The sequence below is a fragment of the Rhinopithecus roxellana genome, chromosome 2 (assembly GCF_007565055.1).
Source record: "Rhinopithecus roxellana isolate Shanxi Qingling chromosome 2, ASM756505v1, whole genome shotgun sequence".
NCBI classification, from domain to species: domain Eukaryota; kingdom Metazoa; phylum Chordata; class Mammalia; order Primates; family Cercopithecidae; genus Rhinopithecus; species Rhinopithecus roxellana.
Window position 1 is genome coordinate 193434094 of NC_044550.1, and position 17552 is coordinate 193451645.

General features: G+C 38.3%; 1 protein-coding gene across 2 annotated transcripts in view; it reads right to left on the minus strand.

The window, feature by feature from the left end:
* Positions 1-16476, minus strand: part of ANKRD50 (ankyrin repeat domain 50) — a 51042-nt gene extending 34566 nt beyond the window's left edge. The window contains exons 1-2 of one of the 2 annotated variants that reach the window (XM_010389098.2): positions 16207-16476; positions 13731-15006 (exon numbers count right to left, since the gene is read on the minus strand). In XM_010389098.2, the coding sequence (XP_010387400.1) occupies positions 13731-14242 (512 nt within the window). In that variant the 5' untranslated portion in view covers positions 14243-15006; positions 16207-16476. The remainder of the gene's footprint in view (positions 1-13730; positions 15007-16206) is intronic. The other variant, XM_030925554.1, reaches the window with a different exon arrangement.
* Between the last annotated feature and the right edge of the window lie 1076 nt (positions 16477-17552).

Sequence of the window (17552 nt, forward strand, 5' to 3'; positions counted from 1 at the left end):
TTCTACTGCCAGATAAAATGTAGTAGGTGGCAGCACTCCAAAACTTTCATTGCACGAACTAGAAAAAAATGAATAAAATACAAAATTTATATTTTTCAAGATATGAGAGGGTTTGTTGAAGCAACAAGGTAAGATGAATTAGAGTTTCAGAAGATAGGAGCTCTTCCAAAGTGAGCAAAAGAATGACTTGCTAATTTCTTCTCAGGGGTTATTTGCTAATTTGGGAGGCCTATACTGATTTTAGTTACAGACTAAGAATCAGATTTGGCTCACCCTGAGGGACTCTACAGGAGAACCAAACCAGCAAAGCTTTCAAGAAGTCAGTTATATTCCTTTTATAAAGCAAAGTGCAAATGTGTGGTGTCCTGAACACAAGACTGAACTTCTTCAATGTACTTTACTTAAATTCTGGGCCATGCTTAAAAAGCTGGGCAACTTGGCCAACTGCATCTAAAACCCAATATGAAATCTCTCCTAGTATCTTGGAAACAAAATTCTGCTAAAGGGAAGGTGCTTACCTTAAGCATGTAACTCAGGAGATTTGCAAGAATTTGAAGGTATAAGGGGCAGGAAGCTAAAGAGCTAAACATAATTTCTTATGTTGCGGGGAAGAACTGAATTACCAAGGGTCTTTCAGAGCTGAAAAGGCTCTTCTGACTCTCCAACCAAAAGCTTAAGCGAACCACATAAAAATCACAGAAATAAACCAAGGATCTTAGTAGTATTATAAAAAAGTACCAGCCCAGCTTAATGCCTGACTGCATCAGCCCCTCACCCTATCTGTCCAAGGTTTTCTTGTTGTTGTTTCTTTGTTTTAATTAGCCTTTTCTGATAAAAGACATCACCTGGAAATCTACAATCATTTAACACACTATCAGACATACAATAAAAAGTTATTAAACAGAAAAAAGTCAGGATTATAGATTGATAATCTAGAGAAAAAAGAGATAATAGATGCAGAGGAATAATCCAAATACTTTAGTTAGTATAAACTAAAATAACCATGAACAATATGTTCAAGAAAGTTGAGTAGATGGATCAAAATAGATAACTGAAAGAATTATAATTTAAAAATGTAACCTATAAAAATAATGAAATAAAATTCCATTCTAGAACTAAAAAATATATAATATTTGACATTAGGAACCCTGAATGTATTCAACACCACTCTCATTAGAACAGAAGACAGGATTAGAAATTCAAAACAAGTTGATAGAAAACACCCAAACTGAAGCACAGATAAAAGAAAAACAGAAAAAATGAAAAAGATGTGTGGAACACAGTTAAAAGGTACAACATACATGCAACTGTGGTCCCCAAAGAAAAAGAACGAATAAACTAGAGACACTATACGATCTGAAGAAATAATAAAGGCTTTTCCAAACTTATGAAAAGCATCAATCCACAGATTTAAGAAATTCAATAAATATAAAATAGAAAAAATACGAAGAAACCACATTTTGGCATGTCATGCCAGAAATCCAAAGACAGAAACCCTTAAAAGGAGCCAGAGAAAAAAGGCATTATCTCCAAAGGAGAAAAAATAACACTTTAAGAAACTTTTCAACAGAAACTAAAATTAAAAAGATTTGCAAAACATGAAAAACAATGCCATTCTTTTAAGTTTATTTTTGTTTTGGAGAATATAGTTATCCTTTTATTTAAATGTTATTTATATTAACATGTAATGATTAAATATATGACTATATTTAAATTTTATCAGTTTAAATTTCAAATATAGCAAACACATATTGATAGACATAACTGGCATAAAAGTTATTTGAGGATCTGAATACTTTTTCACACCCCACATCCAATATGTCATATCAATCTTGAAACATAAATTAGGGTACACTTTTCACTTGCATTGATACTTCACCAAATCAAATCCAAGCACCATTGTCTCTCCCTTCAATTACTGCACTGGTGCTTACTGGTTTCCTCAGAAGGATAAAATTGCTATTTACTAAAAACGAAAAGACTAAGGGAGCAGCAAGATGTGGGATGGAAGTCAGAAGTCTAATTTTGAACATGTTCAACACTAGAAATCTAAGCAAAGAAGTTGAGTAAGCAATTAGATTTATAGGTCTAGATTCAGAGAAGAGGTCATGGCTGCATAAATAAAATTGGGTCCACTGAGACACAGTTGATAATTAAGGCCACTAATGAGCTTTATGTAAGAAGCAAATGTAAACAAAGAGAAGCCAAGATTTTAACCCTGATGTATTTCAAAATCAAAGGCTGGTGCTATGGTTGAGTGTTCCTGCCAAAATTCATGTTGGAGGCTAAATTCTCAGTATAGCAATGTTGGGAGGTGGTCTCTTTAAGAAGTGAATAGGTTATTAAGGTAGATTAATACGTCTCTCTTTAGATTAGATCTCCAGGGAATTGATGAATTCCCAAGAAAGCAGGTACGTTATAAAGTGAGGTTGCCTCTAGTGTGAGTTCTCTTTGCATGCACCTGCTTCCCCTTCCACTTCTCTGCCATGCTGTCACATAGCACAAGGCCCTCATCAGAAGCCAGGCAGATACTAACACCATGCTCCTGGATTTTCCAGCAACCAGAGTTATGAGCCAAACAAACCTCTTTTCTTTAAAAATTACCCAGCCTTAGGTATTCTGTTATAGAAACACTAAATAGACTAATACGGTTGGTAACATATGAAGAAAAAGTTGTTGGTATAAGAGGAGAGAACCAAGTGAGAAAGTGAAGAAAGTGTTGCTACAAGTGGGGTGGGGTGGGGAGTGGGTAGCAGGAGATAAGTTATGTAAGATATTTCTGCTGCGTTGAGTATTGAGCATTGGATTTAGCAACATGGAGGTCTTGGAATACTTACAGAGTGGAAGATAAAGCTTGATTATACTCTAATAGGATCATGAATGTATGAAAGAAACAATACTAAATATAGACAAAATTTTTTGAAGAATTTGCTATCAAAGGGAACAGTGGAGTAGTAGTTGAAGAATGATATAGGTTGGGGGAGTGTTTTAAAAAGGGTACTAGTACGGGATATTTGAATAATGATGGGAAAGGGTACAGTGCTTAAATATGTCATTGAGTAAGTGAGATGGGATGGGATCTGGTAAATAAGTGAATGGAAAAGGAGCATGGATGGTTTAACCACAGTTAGAGTGTAGATCCATACTCTACAACCATAGTTAATGTAAGGCAGACTATGTAGATATAAATGCAGGAGGGTTAGTACAGTAGATGTTCCAGTAAATGTGTAAATGTTCTCTTCTAAATATATATGTGTGTATATATGCTATTTATTTTTATTTACTTTATTTTATATATATGCTATTTTATTTACTTTTTATTATATAGGAAGACAAGTTAACAGCTAAGAGTAAGGGTTGGGAGGTGGGCAGGGAAATATTAGAGGTTGAGAAGACAGAAGTGTGAAATGGTGAAGTAGGCGAGCAAGGGAATGGATAGATAGTGTTTCTCAGAGTGTGGTATGAGGACCCTAGAAGACTCTGAGAACTTTCCAAGGGGTCTGTGAGGTCAAAATTATTTTCAAAGAAATATTAATATAATATTTGCTTGTTTCACTCTCATTTTCTTCTGAAGGTATGGTGGAGCTTCCAGGGACTATATGATGTAAGGTATTGTAAGAGACTGGTATTGTAAGAGACTGAATGTCCAAACAGTCCAACTGGGATTTTTGTTAGGATTGTATTCAATCTATAGGTTATTTTGTGGGAATTAGCCTGTTTACAATATTGAATCCTCTAATCCATAAAAATGATATACTCCTCCATTTACTTTTCTTCAGTTTTTCTTAATGTTTTGGTTTCCAGTGTACAGACTGAACACATCTGTGATTAATCACCAAGCATTTGACTTGTTTTGTGTTATTGTAAAAGAAAATTGTCTGTAAATGTATTAAGGAAGTTTGAAAACTGTTGCTATAGAACAAAAAATGTACAAAACTAGAGTTTGTAACAAGTATGTGTGTATACCTATATATCTCCCCTTATGGTCAAACTACATAGATTTTATAAAAAGTAAATTCATAAGAAAGGTCATCTATGGGGTGTGTGTGAGTAGGGTAGCTCTGAAATAGAAAGGATACCCAGGGACTTCAAGTGTGGATTTGTTCTTTAAAACAAGACAGAAAACTCAGATTAGAAGCACATATGACAAAAAAAAAAAAAAAAAAAAAAAAAAAAGAGTAGGTATATGTATGTTTGCTTTCCTGTTTACTTTCCCATATCACTGAAATGCTTTAGGGGATGAAAACGATCTATCATTTCCCCAACAAATTGCTTATAAGGATTTCTTCTCCTCTGGGGCCATTCATTTTTCCCTTTCAATTCCTGTGACTTTCATTGTTTGTGATCTGTGTCCCTCTAAGCAGCAACCTAACCAACATATCAACTGAGATTGAATTCAAGTTTTTTCTCCTTTCCAAATAAATATTAATTTTAAGTGATAGTCTCAGAAAGAATGATAGCTATTCCACAGATGAAACTATGGATTTATGGAAGAGAGGCAAAAGGTGACCTCATATGACTCTCATCAAATAACATAAATCTAATGCTATTCAAAATATTTTCCACTTGATAAAAATTAATTTCAACATAAATTTCAAAAGATACAAATAAAATAACCAAAATAGGGTTTAAAATAAATCCTTTTCACCTATAACTATATAATTTACATGTATAAATTGTTCCACAAAAAATAACCATGGACTACTTAAAAACTGAACATGGCTAAAGCAGTAACAATTATCAGTGTGAACAAAATTATAATGTTTTAAATTAAAATATAAATAGTTATTCATTAATTCAAGAAATAATTACTAAGTTCCTACTGCATTATAAGCCCTGGATACAAAGAGGACAAGAAAAGCAAATACTCTGTTGATACCAATGGATGGGCAGAAAGTCAAAAGAAACAAATGCACAAAACAGTTCCAGATCATGACAGATACTTAAGAACATGACAGAAAATTAAGAACAAAGACAGCTAAACGGGGTGATGTGATTTAGGACAATGACTGGCCAGGGGACTTCTAAAGACTCAGTGAATAAGGAAAGCTCTCTGAGGAGACAATGTTAAAGATGGTACCTAAATGACAATAGGGCAAATCGCCATATAAAAATGTGCTGGCTGGAACATGGCCTATTTCAGAACATAATAAGGGCAATGTCGATGAAGAGCAATGTGCAAGAATAAAGCAGTACATGATAAGGTCAAGGCTAGGCAAGGGTAGACCATGTACATACAGCTTAGGATTTATTCTAAGCACAGTAAGAAGCCACTGTCAGGTTTTAAGCAGGGAAGTAACATGATCTGATAACTTTGCTTTGTGAAAATAAGAGAAACAACAATAATAACAAGAAGAGCAGTTAGGAGTTTAGTGCAGTAATAGACCAGGCAATAGAAAATAGGAGTAGTAGTGTTGGAGATAGAAAGAAGTAGAGGTATTTGTTTTATCTTGGAGACAAAACCAAAGCATTTAGTGGATTGAATGTAGATGACACATGAAATCAAGGAATCAATGGTGACTCCTATATTTACGATAAAAATTAATGACTTCCCATTTTAAATATTTAACTTTTGTATCGTTAGCTATTTTCACAATAGTGGTATATCATAAACACCCCAAAACGCTGTGGCTTAAAGTAACAATCATTTTAGCTTTCTTCTGCATCTCTGCTCTTCGTGATTTACTCTAGGGTTGGAGACAAGTTGCAGGTTGGGTCCCATCTGCTCCAAAGCTCTCTCCTGTTCCTTGGATCAGCAGCCTAGAAAGATCTTGTCCTTCTCACTGTGGTGGCAGAAGCACGAGAAGACAAGCTCAACTTTAAGCTTCTGTTTGGGTCATGTCTGTTAATCCACTGGCCAAAGCAAACCTTAACGGCTGAGCCAGAATTAAAAGATAGAGAAATACACCTTTTTTTTTTTTTTTTGAGACGGAGTGTTGCTCTTGTTGCCCACGCTGGAGTGCACTGGTGTGATTTCAGCTCACTGCAACCTCCGCTTCCCGGTTTAAGCGATTCTCCTGCTTCAGCCTCCTGAGTAGGTGGGATGACAGGCATGCACCACTATGCCCGGCTAATTTTGTACTGTTAGTAGAGACGGGGTTTCTCCATGTTGGTCAGGCTGGTCTCGAACTCCCGACCTCAGGTGATCTGCCCACCTTGGCCTCCCAAAGTGCTGGGATTATAGGCATGAGCCACCGCGCCCCACCAAGAAGTACACTTTTCCTCTAGTGAAAGGACCTGCAATCTCTTATGACAAAGACCGCTAGTAGATAGAGGTACAAAGAATACAGGCAAAAATAGAGACAAATAAGAGAACTGTAAAAGGCTACCAGTTTCTGGAAAGCTTCAAATTATTCTTCAAGATAACCACGAGGAATATGTAATTCTTCTTAATACTTAGCTCTAGTAAGCAATTACATCAACATTTTCAAATTCTACTTCATCATTAAAGACTATACTTAGCTAAACACGTGTATAGTAGAGAGAAAATGGCATTAGAAATATTTCTGAGATTAGGTTAGCATAATAGATATGGGTTTGAAATTTAAAACAATGAAAATTATATGGTCAAAGACACTACTAAAACAACTAGAGGGTAAAGACAGGCAACCAATTGGAATACACTTCAAAGTGATTTGTTCATTTGTTTGTTTATAGAGATGGGGTCTCACTGTGTTGCCAAGCTGGTCTCGAACTCCTAGGTTCAAGCGATCCGTCCACCTCAGTCTCCCACATGTGTGAGCAACCACACCCAGCCAAAGAGATTTTTAAAAACAAAAAATAAGTATTTAGTTACCTTATTTCATAAAAATCAAACTATTTTACTTCACAAAATTGAAAAGGGCAACATTGCTAAAATCAAAGTAGAGACCTAAATGCAAACTGCAAAAAAATCAAATCCTCAACATATATCAAACAAAAGCTTCATATCTCTACTGTTCATATAAAGGTTTTACTAAACGCTAAGAAAAATAAGAATGTTCTCACTTGTCCATGCTCCCTAGATGCTTTAATATGTCTCATAGACTTAAAAATAATTCTTGAAAGAATGAAAGAGCATAATGTGCTCTGTTGAGGTTATAGAAATACACATTAGATGAGGCATAACCAAATCATTAAAAGTTTCCAAAGCTAAGCAGAGAAATGTGAATTTGTTATGTGGGTTATCACAGGCTCAGAGGAATATCCTAAAGAAAACACTGTTTTAGTATGGCTAATTAGGCAACTGTGAGAAAAATGAATGAAGTAGATCAACTGGAATGGGTGAATAAAAATTGTAGATTAGGATAAATGAATTCAAGGACTATCCCAAGAAAAAGATTAAATATTTTAGAGTAGAATATTATGACAGAAGACAGTCAAAGAAAACTCTAGAATCCAGCCTAGGACAGTGATTCTCAAAGCACTCTAATGCACACAGGATTCACTTAGGGATCTCATTAAAAGGCAGATTCTGATTCCCTAGACCTGAGAGTCTGCATTGCTAACAACCTCCCAGGTGACGCTAATACTGATGATCCTAAGATCACATTGTTTAGTAGAAAACTGCCTAGAAATAAGAATAATTATAGAACTTAGATAAGGCGTCAGTTTTCCCATATTTCTAGATAATAATCAAGCTTCCTATTATATGCTTTCTTATCCTGTTTCTTCCTTCTTAGCACTTACCAAAGGTGTGTTCATAACATGTATTCTTGTGACTATTTGTTCAATATATTTTACCTCACTTAACTTAGTGTTCTGCTTGTCTCAACACTTTAGCCCTAACACTTAGTACATATCTAACACACAGGTGACACTGAATACTTGATAAAAATAAATAAATCATCAATGAATAGAAATGCTTCAAGAGAAGCTAGTTTAAACATAGGTTAGTGAGGGACTACCAAGTGAAAGGATACATATTGATCAGAATGATAAGCAATTTTGATTGCTATCTTATTAGCAACCAAATCTGCATCAACAGCTTTATCTATGCATTGGTAGCCATGTAAGTAAATAAAATAATTAAAGGCATATGTGTAAAGAGAGAAGATCTAAGCTTGTGGGGCGAGAACGCAGAGGAAGGTCCACCAAAGAACCGAGTGAGTGGGAGATTCTGAAAGAAAAAAGTGCAAATAATGAAAAAAATACCTAAAACACATCATTTAAAGGACAAAGGCAAATTGAGCAATACGTTCACAGGCAATCATGCATAAACATCTTTCTGTAAATGTGTAGAGATGAAAGTTAGATTTCAGTAAGCTAGGAAGAAACTGATGGGGAACAGGAAGGGAAACTGATAGGGAAGAGGAAGCAGCACTTGCAGATACAAACTCTAGACAGTATGAGAGCAAATTCTGCGAGTGATAAAAAATATAGCATTTTTTTCGGAGGAATAGAAAACATATTTGTCTTTGAAAATGACTATAGGAGCCAGGCTGGCACATGTAAATACATGAACTGGTCCTAGTATAGAATAATAGAGCATAGTGAAGACTGAACCAAATAAGAGCATGCAGAGCTCATAAAAGACAGCAACTGACTTAAGTCTTTAAGATTACTGCCTCAAAGGAACGAGAACCCAGTATTGTCAAAATTTCTAGGTGTTTTTTTTTTTTTTTTTTTTTTTTCCAAGAAAAAGCAAAAATTTGGATATGTATACGAAATTTGCTGCATTGGGAAAAAAGCAAAACAAAACAAAACAAAATACTCAACTTGTAGAGCAGCACTTCACTCTCTCTGGTCTAAAAGGAATCTGAATTATCAAACAAATTAGATTGCAGAACAGAACTAAGAATGTGGCTGACTTCAAAGTTCTAAGTATGCAAACAGGAGCAATATGTTATGCCATTAGAGCAGAAGCGATTAGAGGTTGAGGACTGGTTCAGCAAATGATAAAGAGTACCAGGAACCAAAGGAAGCAGCACTTAGATTGAAATATAAAAGGAACAGACAAGCTAGAGTAAAAAGAAAAGATTTTCAGAAGGAAAAGGGAGAAGATTTGAATAAAAGGAAGTTTGTATCTTGAAGTAGAAAGGATATAGTTAAAAGTTGGAAACAATAGATCATTCAGTGAAAGGTGATGATCTTTAGGTTAAAAGACAAACATGTAAAGTTTTGATTATAAAATTATATTGATTAACTTATTTTATTTAAAATTTGAATAGTAATGGCACTTTAGAAGGATCTTTTAATTTGACAATACTTAAGAATAGATAATGACAGTCATCTTAAATAGCACTAGTTATACAAGATTGATTATGAATGTAATATATTTTGCCTTGAAAACATACAAGTGAGGGTAAGAAGGAGGCGCACATTCCAGCCCCCTTCTGTTCTTGGCCCCTTTGTTGAGTGTGCCAAAAATACTTGGAGCCAGTTGAGACAGGAGATAGATATCTGGCCACTTAAAACTATCTGGACTAATGCCATATTAATATATGCTAAAGAACAGACAGTAGGTTAATAAATTAATAATCACTATACCAGTCTGGTCTGCATTTAAAACTGACCTAAATCATGTAACATTTCAATTTCCTTTCTTGTTTAAGAGCTTCAGCCTTCTTTCAATTAGGTTCACACATATTCTAGATAGGCAAGTAGCATTATGTACTCATTCAAAAGACAGTCATTTAACAATTATTATATGCAAAGTGCTATATACAAAGCACCATGGGAAATATAAAAAATTCATCAGTCATGAATAATGTCATGAAGAAGCATATGCCTAATAGGGAAGATAACAAAAGATATATGCATAAATAACTACAACACGGCTGGGCACAGTGGCTCACGCCTGTAATCCCAGCACTCTGGGAGGCAGAGGCAGGAGAATCACCAGATCAGGAGATCGAGACCATCCTGGCTAACACGGTGAAATAAATCCCGTCTCTACTAAAAACACAAAAAATTGGCCGGGCATGGTGGTGGGCACCTATAGTTCCAGCTACTCGGGAGGCTGAGTCAAGAGAATGGCATGAACCTGAGAAGCGGAGCTTGCAGTAAGCCAAAATCGCACCACTGCATTTCAGCCTGGGCAATAGAGTGAGACTCTGTCTCAAAAACAAACAAACAAAAAAAGTGCAACATAAGCTACAAACCTAAACAGATATAAGTGAAGATCCATAAATGCTCCCGGAGGAGGTAAGATTAGAAAGAATATTCAAACATTCCCATTTGACACACAAAACAAATGTCAGTATTTGGTCTCCCAGTTTGAATTCTTTTTCTAACAAGGCATACTGCCTTTCACCATTAGCACAAATTTTTCTATTAAACTCTCAAAACTTAGAGTTACTCATCTTTAACTCTTTATAAAAATTTTACTCCATTTACACTTAACCCATGGTATCCCTGAAAATGTTTAATTCTTCCTGTTAACATTACACAGAGCAAAATATTTTTACCCAACACAGGAAAACTGACATCACGTATCTGGTCCTGCAGACTGTTAACAAGAAATAAAAGTGAGGTAATGACATACACTAAGAACAAAAATTTGTATTTCCCTGCACCACATCCTTTCAAATCTCCAAAATGACCTTTCTGTTCAAAGTCCAGAAAGGTGTTTCTGGTTGAACAAAATAGCTATCTTCTAAACCAGTCACAAATCCTAATGCCACTACCCTCCACCCCTCACTAACTTAGATGCTTCAGCTTTTTGTCAAAAATAATTGGAATGTTTTACAATTATAGGGCTACTAGGAGTCCAGCTCCAGAAAAGACACAGTCAATGCAAGATATACAAAATTTTGCACTGAAGGCCTAAAGGGGGAGGCAGAATTAAAGAAATCAGCCTTTGGCTCTCAAAATAAGTAAAAATATAAACATCAACTTAGTTTCAGCAATGAGGAAATAAAATATTGTAAACAAATTAACAATAGTATTGTACTTTAACATTACAGATACGAAAAATAAAAATGAAAAAAAGATATCAATGTGTCTTCACATCATTCCCTTTAGGAGATCACAAAATTCTATTAATGTTTAAATGTTCATGTGTTTCATGAACACTATAACAAGTATTTACTCTGATGGTTATTTCTCTTTATATGAATAAGATAAATATTAATGTTAGAATTTGAGTTCCATGAAGGCAGAATTCTGTTTGTTCTATTGCCTCGTTTATCTCCAGCTGAAGTCTACCTAACACACAGAAGGTTCTTAATAAATAATGCAGATGAACTATGCTTAAAACACATAACACTCTCATTATTTGTCATACAAATTAATGAATGCCAGAAGAAATTTTGTGACAACTAAATCTAAGAAACTATGGAATATACTATACCATGTCAGAAGGGAAGAAAGTGGCAATGTTTCACTAAGATGAAGTTCCTTTCACTCTTCCTTAACTATCATGAACTAGTGATTAACAAATTACCATTTAGCCATAAAATTTCATGTATTATGTATTCTATCTACTATCATTAGGCATAAAAACAATTAAAGAAAACTAGGAAATAAACTGAAGAAAAGTGGATTTAAAAAGCATCCAGTAAATAACTTCTCTGCAATTTCCCCAGCTTTGTGAATCTGTGAATAACAGAGTTTTCATTACCAACTTTCTGTAACTATTAAATTGTTCCACACATGAATACAGATGCTCCTTAACCTATGATGGGATTACACCCTGATAAACCCATTGTATGTTGAAAATATCTTGAGTCAAAAATGCATGTAGTAACTCTCAACCTACCAAACATCATAGCTTAGCCAACCCTACCTTAAGCATGCTCAGAATACTTACGTTAGTCTATACTTGAGCAAAATCATCTAACACAGTTTATTTTATAATGAAGCGCTGAATATATCATGTAATTTATTGAATACTATATTGAAAGTAAAAAACAGAACAGTTGTATGGGTGCTCAAAGTAAGGTTTCTACTAAATACATATTGCTTTCTCACCATCCTAAAGTCAAAGAATCTTAAGTTGAACTACCATAAATTGGGAAAAGTCTGTATATGAAATCATCAATATTAGCAGAAATTTAAAGGTTAAAAGTAATAATACAAAAACTGGTTTTGGATTTAGTTTTTGTCAAAAGCGAAAAATAAATATTTTCCTGTTATTTGCTTACATTTATCAGTTTTAACGCTGACTTTGATGGCTAACAACAAAAGATAATAGATTTGCCTTGAGTTTTATTGGACTAAATTTACACATTATAGAGTCTACAAGAATATCACACCTCTCAAAGACACATCCCTTTGGCTGACTTTAATAAATCCCTCCCATATTTGAATTCTGTACCATCCCTAACTCATTCTAGAATACCACTCCCTCTATCACTATATGGGTAATCTGAAAACCCACACTCAAACCACACTATGACACAACTCCTGTTCTCCAGCTTTGCCACACATAACCTTCTAAACCCCTCCTCTTCCCATCAAGTCCTCCAAAGAATTTCTAAGATTACTAACACATATACACACATACATACATACACTCACACACACACATATTTAAAATCTCAGCCCTGCCATTTACTAGTCTGTAACCTTGAACAATTTACTTAGCCTCTCTGTACCTCAGTTTCCTCATCTATAAAATGGGAATAGTAACTACCTCACAGGATTATTATGAGGATTAAATGATCTAATATTTGTAAAGCACTTAGAATAATGATCGACACATACTGCTTACTATAATTACTATTAAATATTTTCAATATTACTTCCAATTTCTTAGATTTGAGGACATCATAAAAACAAACATCACTCTTTTTAGAGTGTTTCAAATCTCTCCTAGAAACACACTCACGCAGAAGTGAGCCACACACACACACACACACAAACCTCCAGTGCACAGTATACCAGAATCTGGAGAACAAACTTTTGCCCATTAAGAATGTTATTGTAGAGAAAAAGCTTATGGCAAAATGGGTAATTCAAGCAGAAGTGAGGCACAAACTAACAATTTGCCTGCTACTTTTACAATGAGCAGAGCCATGATAAGCAAAACAAACAAACAAACAAAAAAAAAAAAAAACAAAAAAAACGTGTTTTCAAGGAATTATGTTTTCTTGAACAGATTTGAATCTGAAACCACTCTGGAAAGCAACTTGCTCACTTCCTGGACCAATCCAATTACCATGGAAAAAAAGCTTAGCTGAAGTTAGGAAAAAAACACTTTCTTTGTACCACTCACTAAAAGTAAAAATAGTAAGATGATCCCAAATTTTCCCTATTTTATAAATTCACATATTTCAAAATATCACTCAGCTTTTCAATTATTTAATAGGAGAATAAATCCCAAAACTCATCAGCAAATTTTCTTCAGATTCTCAGTGGCCAATAATCTCCTTTAAAGAAACCCTTTCTTATTTAAAGAAATACTACTACTATAAGGAAAAAAAAAAAAAAAAGATACTAGATGCTATACTGATGATTACTCTAAGTTCAGTTCACCCTCTGAAAAGGTAACCTATTTTCAGACAGCTAAATGTGCTTCTCTAGCACAAGAACAAATTTCCCTTATCATTTATAGGCAATATAAATAACACTGTTATTAAGTAAAATTCAGATACACTTTTAATCCATATGCTGTGCAATACCAAAACCTAGATTTTACTTTCTTTGATATTCAAAGTGAACAGGTATATTCATAACTTCAGATTAAGGCCAAATGTACAGCACTAGTAAAAGTAACCCACAAAGTTAAAAAAAACCAAAAAACTACAACTAAAAATTAATTTAATTTCAGCATAGAAATCTGAACACCATGACATTTTTATTGTTACCTTTTAAATGCTTCGGCTGGGTTTCTCTCGCACTCCCCAGGTTGTAAAAGGCTTTGGACTGCTGGATCCCTTAGCTTGTCCTCATATCCTTGGAGTAGTCCACTGCGGCAGATCTGGGCTACTAGACCTCTAATAAACCCTCCAACACACAAAGTGTCAGAGTCCTGGGCTTTGCAGAAATGAAAGGCCAAAGCTTGGCGATGTAAACCTCTCTGCAAACTTGTAGGTGAACTTGGCCATAAGAGTTCAGTACATAGGGCCGTCTTGCCACTGCCAGGCCCTCCTACCAACAACACACCCCAGGCAGCTCCCTTTCCAGAGACACCACTAGCATTATTCCCAGAATTCATTACAAGTGATGGTGCATTGACAGTACTATTGCAGCAGTTACTTTTCTCCTGGAGGCAATGCTGAAGCTTGTGGAAAACCCACTCCCTACAGTAAAACTGCTTCCCTTGCAGTAAACTGGTTTGAGCCATTTTGCAGACTTTCTCTTCCCAAGGATTAGTCATAATAGGTTTTTTATCTTCATTTGCTAGAGTCTGGATACATCAACACAGGTCTTTCCATCCATTATGACATAACTTGCATACTAAGTTGACTCGGAATGACAAGAGTAACTAGTTACAGTAAAATTCAACAGCCACAGAGTGCATCTGTCAACAGAACGTGCATGACTTTATTTGGTTCCTTATTCTTGATCAGCAGTCTATGTATTAGTTGAACTGAGGGAGAAACGCCTGATTCCACAGCTCAGCATCACTTTTCCTATATCTTAATGAATCACATAACTCCATGGTTATAACTGGAGTTTATGTGATTGTGGATGTTTCAAGAACAGAGATGAGACAATGCATCTGGAAAACTAAAGAAAAAACCCAATCTTTCAATTTATACAAAATACTTCTCCAGATTCCAAGTGTCAATTCTGCATCTGACAATTAGATTCAGAAAAGAGGTCCATTGCATTAAATGGCATCAGAGAGATTACATTTACACGGTATGAGGTACGGTATGTAAGTAGCTCTGTATTTCTCGTTGAAGGATGATCACTCAAGAGTACTAGATCTTGCCAGTTTCAGGCATCTGGGCAACTGCCAGGGAACTGTTTCAGATTATAGTTTCTTATGTGGCAGAAATGACAGACCACTGTTAACACTTTCTTAATTCAAAGCATTCATAAAATGCATTTTTCAAGACAGCAGATTCTTAATGAACCTGTTCACAGGTTTCTTGGTTTTAAGATGTCCGGGTAATCAACAATTTCCACAAGTAACTAAAATAAAACAAACAAAAATACCTCAGTGCAAAATATCATATGTTAAAAACGTATTAAGGTCAATAAATGTTGCAGTGTACCAGTTAACGTAATCTGAAAAATCCACTGCTTCACCTTTGGCACTTTCAAAAAGTTGGACAAAAACCCCTGAAATAATCACATTCTCCTTTCTGCATTTTTCTTCCTTGTTGTTATGCTTCCCAAACAGCCACATTTTAATCAAGTTACCCAAGATTTTTGCAACTTCACTATAGCAAGGGGGGGGGGGAGATACTTTATGCACATACAGTAACACCCTTAACTCCAGCCAAAACGCTCATTCACAGTAGACTGGTAGAACAGCGCCAGCTAAGGAAGCTCTATTAACTTACACAGTCCAGTCAGTCAAGGACTGTCTACTCCTCCAGCCACACTTCTTTGTTGATAGTTTGCAAAAATCTAGGGGAGGATTACCAGGGTTGCAGCTGGATGGGAAACGGCTTTAAAAACAACAACAACAACAAAAAAAAAAAAACGATGGAAGATGATTGTTCCTATACAGAATGATAAATCAAACACAAGTAAAATGTGAATCCTTCCTTCCTCTAGGCCAAGGATGGAGGTCAGAGATAAAATCTACCACTCTGGCCGGATAAAAGGCTGCTAGGGAGGAATTCCTTCCAAGACAGAAAAAGGATAAAGAGTAGAGTGCTTCGGTGCTAGTGGGTGTCTGCCCAAAGGTCCGGCCTCCAGTTTCATCTGACAGACAAAAGGAACTCCGGGATTCCCAGCGCCGGGCACTACCTGGGGTTTGAACCGCCCAGACGAGCCACAGGGGGGCCACCTCGGAGAGGCCACGAGCTAAGGTGCAGCCTCCACACCGAGGTCTGCCCTTCCAGAGGCTGGGAGCGCCTCTGCACCCAGCCCCGCACCGAGACTGGGGTGTGTCTTTTGAAGGGGGAGGGGGTGACCAAGGTCCTTGCCAATCCCAGACGAGGGGTCGCCTCCCGGTCGGCTTCCGCCTCTGCACTCCCGCCCCATGCCCCGCTCCCGCTCCCGCTCCCACCCGGCCGACGGCGGAGCGAGGGAAGGGGGCAAATCTGGGTCTCGAGGCTGGAGAGGGTGGGTGGTTGGGTCAGGTTCAAGCCCCGGCCTCAGCCTCCCAGCTTCCAACCCGAGGGAGGGGCCTCGCTTCCACCGCCGCCGCCCCCCGGTTACCTCGGCCCCAGCCGCCGCCGTGGCCGCAGCCGCCGCCGCTGCTGCGGACTCTCAGTCTCAGACACTTGCTTAGCTGAGAAGTCGCCGCCAGCAGCGCTCCCGGGACTCCAACTGCAGCCGCCTCCTCCGCCGGGCCCGGGGCACGCTCCCAGCTCCGGATCCTCCTCTTGGCCCCCAGCGGCTGCCAGTTCCAGCTTTCCCAGCAGAATCGGTCGTGCTCGCCCCAGCCCCCACCGGCCAACCGCCGCCGCCGCCGTCAGGGCAGTGACTGTCTCAGGCAGCCCCCGGCCTGCCGGCTCCGCCCCGCCCCGCGGCCCCGCCCGACCGGCCCAGGCCCCGCCCAAGCCCCCGCCCCCGCCCCGCCGCTCGGCCTTTCTTTGCTCGCCGGCTCCGCCCCCGCGTCCTTCCCCTCCCCCACCGCGCCCTCCCGCAGCAGCCCGTGCCTGGGCGTGTGCGGCCGCCTGGGACCCACGGCCGGCGCGGCAGGGAGACCTCTCGGGGCGGCGTGGGGCCCCCGCCTTTCTCAGGGGAGGCGGAGAACGGGGCGGGGGCTGCGTTCTCACGTCCCCGAGCTCGCGCGAGTCGTTGCCCCCACCCTCCCCGTCACTACTGGGCCCTGATCCTTCCTTTGTCTTCCAGGCCGGAGGGACTCGCCGGCTGTTGGGGCCGTATCTGCTCCTGGGAGGGGCAGTTGGGTAGGGGGAGATTGCCTCTTCCCTCTCTCTGCTCAACCCTCTTGCCTCTCCCCGCTCAACCCTCTGGTCCTTCCCTTAACCCCCTTGCCTCCAAAGCCACTTCAGGCCCCGTTCTACCCCTCAATCGTCCGGTCTCCTTTCAGTCCATTAAATTCCAGGGATGCTTTTACTTTGGCTGGGACGAAGGGAAGGAAGGAAAGGACTGGGAAGAATGTTGCAAAAATAGAAATAGTGGGGGTTTACGGTGGCGTTCCTAACAGCCTCATGAAAAGGACGTGGCCTCCATCAGAGGGAGGTTGACAGCAGGCTTGACTGAGTCTCAGGCCCCTGCTCCTCAGGGCTACCTGATCACCCGCAGCGTCCACTAAAGGGGGGAAAGGTCCATGGTTATGTGGTGTCAGGAAATGCCCTAGAGGGCCTGCTCACAGGGGCCTGTTGGACTAAGCATGTCAGTTGTTTGCACTCACTGGACCTGAGTTGCTTAGATTCCAAATTTCTGCCAGGAAAATAAGTATACTGTCAACTGATGGAATAGGAAATGTAACATCTTTCTATTTTAATTGTTCATGCTAAAATCCAGAGTGCTCTATCTCTCATTCCTCATTAACTTGAATGTGTTTATTTGCCAAAATATTAAGCCAGTCTCCCATC